The sequence below is a fragment of the Echinops telfairi genome, unplaced genomic scaffold (genome assembly GCF_000313985.2).
Source record: "Echinops telfairi isolate 266 unplaced genomic scaffold, ASM31398v2 ScPeMD7_7424;HRSCAF=8462, whole genome shotgun sequence".
NCBI lineage: Eukaryota > Metazoa > Chordata > Mammalia > Afrosoricida > Tenrecidae > Echinops > Echinops telfairi.
This window is the reverse complement of record NW_022111324.1, coordinates 75326559-75332307: the sequence shown is the minus strand read 5'-3', so window position 1 is coordinate 75332307 and position 5749 is coordinate 75326559. Positions and strand designations below refer to the sequence as shown.

General features: G+C 47.4%; 1 protein-coding gene and 1 pseudogene across 1 annotated transcript in view; both read left to right on the top strand.

Annotated features, from left to right (window-relative positions):
• LOC101653429 (gamma-aminobutyric acid receptor-associated protein-like) overlaps window positions 1-763 on the top strand; it is a 51410-nt gene extending 50647 nt beyond the window's left edge. The window contains exon 2 of the mRNA XM_045298203.1: window positions 3-763. Coding sequence (XP_045154138.1) covers window positions 3-335 — 333 coding nt within the window. The 3' untranslated portion in view covers window positions 336-763. The remainder of the gene's footprint in view (window positions 1-2) is intronic.
• Window positions 764-4504: 3741 nt separating this feature from the next.
• Window positions 4505-4928, top strand: LOC101653113 (annotated as a pseudogene).
• The last annotated feature ends 821 nt before the right edge of the window (window positions 4929-5749 follow it).

The following is a 5749-nucleotide window of genomic DNA, read 5'->3' as shown; positions in this document are numbered from 1 at the left end:
AGGAGCATCCGTTCGAGAAGCGCCGCTCTGAGAGCGAGAAGATCCGAAAAAAATATCCGGACCGGGTCCCGGTGATAGTAGAAAAGGCGCCCAAAGCTCGGATAGGTGACCTGGACAAAAAGAAATACCTGGTACCGTCTGATCTCACAGTCGGTCAATTCTACTTCTTGATCCGGAAGCGAATTCATCTCCGAGCTGAAGATGCCTTGTTTTTCTTTGTCAACAATGTCATTCCGCCCACCAGTGCCACAATGGGTCAGCTATACCAGGAACACCACGAAGAAGACTTCTTTCTATACATTGCCTACAGTGACGAGAGTGTGTACGGTCTGTGAAGCCACTGCCCTGGAGTTGGGGGTGTTCCATTCTGCAAAGAGAAAGGTGGCCCCCCTTTCTTGACCCATCCCTTCTTCAGGCTCAAGTACCACCTCCCTTCTTCAGGACCTGCACTCCTTCATGTCTGCGGCTTTCTCTCCAGCCCTTCCTAGCAGGCGCAGTAATGGTGGAAATGGCCCCTAGCTGCTCTCCTTTTCTTTCTTCCTCTTCACCTTTCTCTGCCACCTCTCCCACTCCACTTCAGACTTCTCGGCTGTCAGTCTTACATCCAGTGATTGTTTTCGGTTTCTGTTCCCTTTCCAACTACCCAAGGGGCCCAGAACCCCAGCAATGCCTTTCACTGCCTTCTATTTGGGGGGTAGATGGAAGGGACTAAAATTGTATGGGGGAGATAGGCACATCAATAAAGGGGAAACCACCAAGCTGAAAAAAAAAAAAAAAAGAAAGAAAATGCTGATGGCAGCATATGTGCAAATGTGCTTGACACACTGGATGAATGTATGGATTGTGATAAGAGATGTAAGCATCCCCAATAAAAGTATTTAATAAAAAATGGTAAAAAAAATAAAATGATGGTGGCAACATATGTACAAATGTGCTTGACACAATGGATGAATGTATGGATTGTGATAAGAGCTGTAAAAGCCCCCAATAAAGCGATTTTTTTTAAAAAAGGAAAGTGCTTCTTGAGCTACCCACAACTGGCCTTAATCGTGATGGACTAGAAATCCCTAAGTCAACTGGTGACTTGAAGTTGGTTCTGGATGAGGCCGTGATAATCGTTGGGCCCCTGCTTTTTCTAGTGCCTTCTTTTAGAATGTGCCAAGATAAAGCAAGACAAGGACACAGAACCGTGTTGCTCTCGGTCTAGAGTTATGGGGCCTGGGGCTCTCCAGCATCAGGTGCAGTACCTGGGAACTTGCTCGAAATGCAGATTCTCAGGTCTCACCCCAAAGCCCCCATTGAGTCAGAGAGCTTGGGGTAGAAAGCCAGCAATCTGTTTCAGCAAGCCCTCTGCTGGCACTAATGTTCGATAGGAGAAACCAAGACCCAGCCTGTTCCCTTGCTGGCAACCCCGGGTGTCGCACAGTAGAACTGAGCCACACAGTTTTCTTGGCTGTAATCTTTAGGGAAACGGATCACCAAGCCAGTCTCTCATGGCTCCACTGGATGGGTTTGAACTGTCGGCTTTTATGTTAGTTGTCAAGTGAAAACTGTCCCATTTGAGGCAAAAAGATAGGTATAAACACATAGAGGGGAGGGGGAACGTTGGGGAGAAAGGATGGTTAATTGTGTACCTTAAGTGTAGTTTAATGCTTGTGTAAATCACATTTTTGTCCATTTTTTCACAACCTGGTTTCTTCAAGTGAAAGGCAGAAATGAGCCTCACTTTGCCCTCTTCATCACTGAGATAGTTAAGTTTATTGTGCCAACCTGGCCGATAAACACATATGGGATTAATTGAAGGGCAGAGAGATAAATGGCTCGGTGAGCCTCGCCTTTCTAGTTCTCGGGTCTCTTGCTCTCTGATGGTCGGACCAGGGTGCAGCTGCCTTAGTCAATTCCCTGCTTTAGCTGGCAAGGCTCACTTCCTGCAAGACATCCCTGAGGAGAAGCCACATGGACCTACCGTGATGCAGCTCTGGGTGCTGGAGCAGCCGTGTGGAGACCCCTGCCAGCGCTGAGATGCTTACACAGCCACTAGATTCAAAGACTTTCTACCCACTGGCCTGTGATCCTCATGCATTCAGTGTCACTGTGTGTGTTTTGTGAGTGTGAGGAGAACTTTGTAGATCACTGTCAGACATGTGGGCTGAGTCGGACTTATGGACTTGGATGGGACTGGGTTGGGATGGTTTCTGAATGTATATGTAATATATATATAACTGTCTTATACATATATGAGTTTCTGTAGATTTATTTCTCTAGTTTACTCAGACCAACACAATCACGTAGTAGGAAAACACTCTCTCTCTGTGCTCATCTTTCATCTCTTGATCCTGCTCAGAGCAAGGCACTCCTTCCAGGGCCTGCCCTCTCCACCCTGGAGGTCACAGGCAAGGAGCTTCCCCCCATGACTCAACAGAGGGACAGAGGAAGCTGAGGTAAGAGATAGGAAGGCTGTGCCGCAACCTGACAGGGAGGAAATCTGCTGGTGTGGCGAGTCCCACCTGGCCCTCCAGGAACACCTGGTAGGTCAGTGCACATATGGTCGGAAAAGCCAAGGCCCAGGGCCTGGAGAAGGACAAACATCCTGAGTCACCTTCTGTGGGCTGTTCTCAGAACACACGGAAAGGCAGGGTGGGCCCAGAGTGCTCTGTGCCCTTTCAACGATGGGCACAGTATAGAAACTCCTCATGGCCGTGTGCATGTATTTATTACGTATGCGTGAGAGGGTTCTACTCATCATTCTGCTTTATACACATTCACCTGAGTTTCTGGAAGGAAAGGGCCACATCTCGAAGGTCGTGTTGACCGTGGAGCCCTGTCGCTGGTACCTAGCGCAGCCGTTCAGGGCTTCCTGCGCACAAACTCTGCTGGGAACCCACGAGGCCGTGTGAACTGCTTAGGGAGGCAGTGGTCAGGTGAGGGCGTCGGGCAGCTTTGCTGACGCACTGGGCAGCTATCTGACCTTGGCAGTGTTACTTAATCTCTTGTGCCCCTTTTTGTATCCAAAGGGGATAAAACATTGTATCTGCCTTGTACGGATTGAAAGGCATCATTTGTGTGAGCGCCTGCTAGTCAACAATAGAAGCATTCAGCAAGTCTCCAGGCCTCCAGTGCCGTCCTGCCTCTTCTCACCTTTGCCTCTTTGGTTCTGCCCTTCGGCTCGCTGGACTCCGCCCTGGGTCCCCCCAGACACATCTCGGCGCCCACTCACTCTTAAGGGTTTGCTTCCACCTCCGTTTCCTCTCTGGGACCCCAGCAGTCTATGGCTCGTGCCCTAGTTGCCCCTCCGATGTAAAGGCCTCAGGGACTTACTGTTCATCTTCATTTCTGTACCCCTCCAGAGTGGCTGGTGAGGGATGGCCTAGGCTGGGAATATTGCTGTGAGGATGTTTCCTGTCACAAGTCCTTAAAAGCCCACTCACTTCGGCTTATAAAATTGTGTAGGGCTCTTGTAAGGAGCCCTGGTGGTGCAGTGCTGAAGCGCTTGACTGTTCCGCAGAAAGTTGGCGGTTTGAACCCGCGCAGCTGCTCTGGGGGAGAAAGAGCCGGAGATGTGCTCCCTTCAAGATGACAACCATCAAAGCCCTGTGGGGCAGCCTCCCTGGGACACATGGCGGCGTCCTTATGAGTTGACAGTCATTTGGCTGCTCCTCATGACAATAGTAGGACTCGTGTAACTGAAGAGCCCTGTGAGATTTCAAGTTTCCAGTAGTGTTTGGTGGGGCGCTGGCTGTTTCTGGGACCCTCTCAGCTCTGGCCTCATTATGCCCAGTGGCATCAGGCCGGGCCACATGCTTCCTAGGGTAAGTGCGGGCACGAAGGCCTCTGCCCTCCACCTGGCAGATGGAGGCCCTCTCTTCCCTTTGAGAAGGCCTTTTCCCACCCGGTGCCCGTCCCTCAGCGCCTAAGGCTGATGGCTGAACCCGGGGTCAGATGGCCGCATCCATCTGGGTCACTCAGACCCTCCTCTGGATTGGGATTGTGGCCAACTCCTCCCAAACGCTTGGCTGCTCGGAGCAAACTTGAAGACAAACTGGGGACTCCTGGAGGGAAACGTGGTGGGAAGAGGAGGCAGGAGAGAAAGCCATGCCTGGGCCCTGCCCTCAGAACCTGGGGGACACAGCAGACCTGCTCAAAGCTCCGATTTTATTTCTTTAAACCTTAGAATTGGATTAAACGTATTTTTAGCCCAAGTTCAAGCCTATGTTTCTATCTACTTAGTAACCTTTAATTGCCTGGTTGAAAGAACAAAAACAGACGACCCCGGTTGCGGTTGAGTGGAGACTGAGCGCCGTGATCCCCTGTGGTGTCGGCATGGAACTGGGCTTCGTGGTCTTCAGTGGCTGATTTGGTTCGGGACGTTCCAGGTCTGTCTTCTAAGCTGCCACTCTGTGGGCTTGGATTTCTAACCTTTCGGTTAGTGCTTAGCTGCTTGCACTACCCAGGGCCTCCAGTCATGGAAAAAGCACCCATAGACCCAAGAGAGGAGACAACCAGGATGCCTTCTCCACTGGCCTTTCAGGATGAAGGACGGCCCTGAATCCAGTGTTTCATTCACTCGCGTTGTTTAATTTCATCTCTACAGATTCCCACCAAGCACCTTTTATCTTGGTCGTTTTTAACTTGATTAAAAAGGGTATCATGGAGCAGCCCACTTCCGGCGTCGGCGAACGCTACTACCAACCTGTCGCAGCTGCTGCCTCCAGGTAGCAGGATCCGGAATTCACATTGTGATGAAGAGTGACAAGGACATTGCCGGCACCCTTCTAGGTTTTGATGACTTTGTTAATATGGTATTGGAAGATGTCACTGAATTTGAAATCACACCAGAAGGAAGAAATATTACTAAATTAGATCAGATATTGCTAAATGGAAATTACATCACAATGCTGGTTCCAGGAGGAAATGGACCTGAAGTCTGAGTGGATTTTCATGACTTATTCTTGCTTCTGTTTCATTTATAAAAGCCACAAGATGGATTTTTTTTTTTAAAACTTTTTGGTCTTGAGATACTATGATGCTAAGTTTCCCGTTAAAGGGAAATACTTTGAAGATGCACTGTAAATGCCCAATTTTTGTGAAAGGTAATCATGATTTTCTTGGGAGAACAAAAAGTTAACAGTTGTTGTTTGAAGATGAAAATAAAGGTATTTTTGGTTAGCTTCAGCTTTACTTATTTTACTGTAATGGTCAGTGTGACAAAGATTGTCGCTTGTTTTTATGCCTATTTGCTTTCTGAATTACATGGCCATTTTCTTTTCAAACAAAAATTGTTCCAAACAGAATGATGAACTTTGAGTAAGTGCATTTTAAACATTTGAAGTGGTTATTAACAAAATGTAGTACAAGCGCTCATGTTTCATAGAGGGGTTTTTCGACTGAACTCAAATTCTGTTACCTCCTTTTAAAATAAACAATGCACAGGTAATATATACATCTCGTTGAAAAGGCAGATAAGACCATTTTGCTGTACATTCTCTTACTTTCTCAGTGTGTATTTTATTTTTTTAAAACTTGTTCATCTTGAACATACTGTTTTGTAGTCACTGTGTAAGTCCTCTTTTGAATTTAAATGGGAAACATTTCATATGTATACTACTTAATTAAATGGATTTGTCACAAAACAAGGGTATCGTGATTTAATTTTAGAACTTATTTCTTTGAGACTTACATTAATTACTAAGATTCAACCATATGACGGGTTGAGGTGATTTGGAACCTGAATTGTATACACGAAAATGTT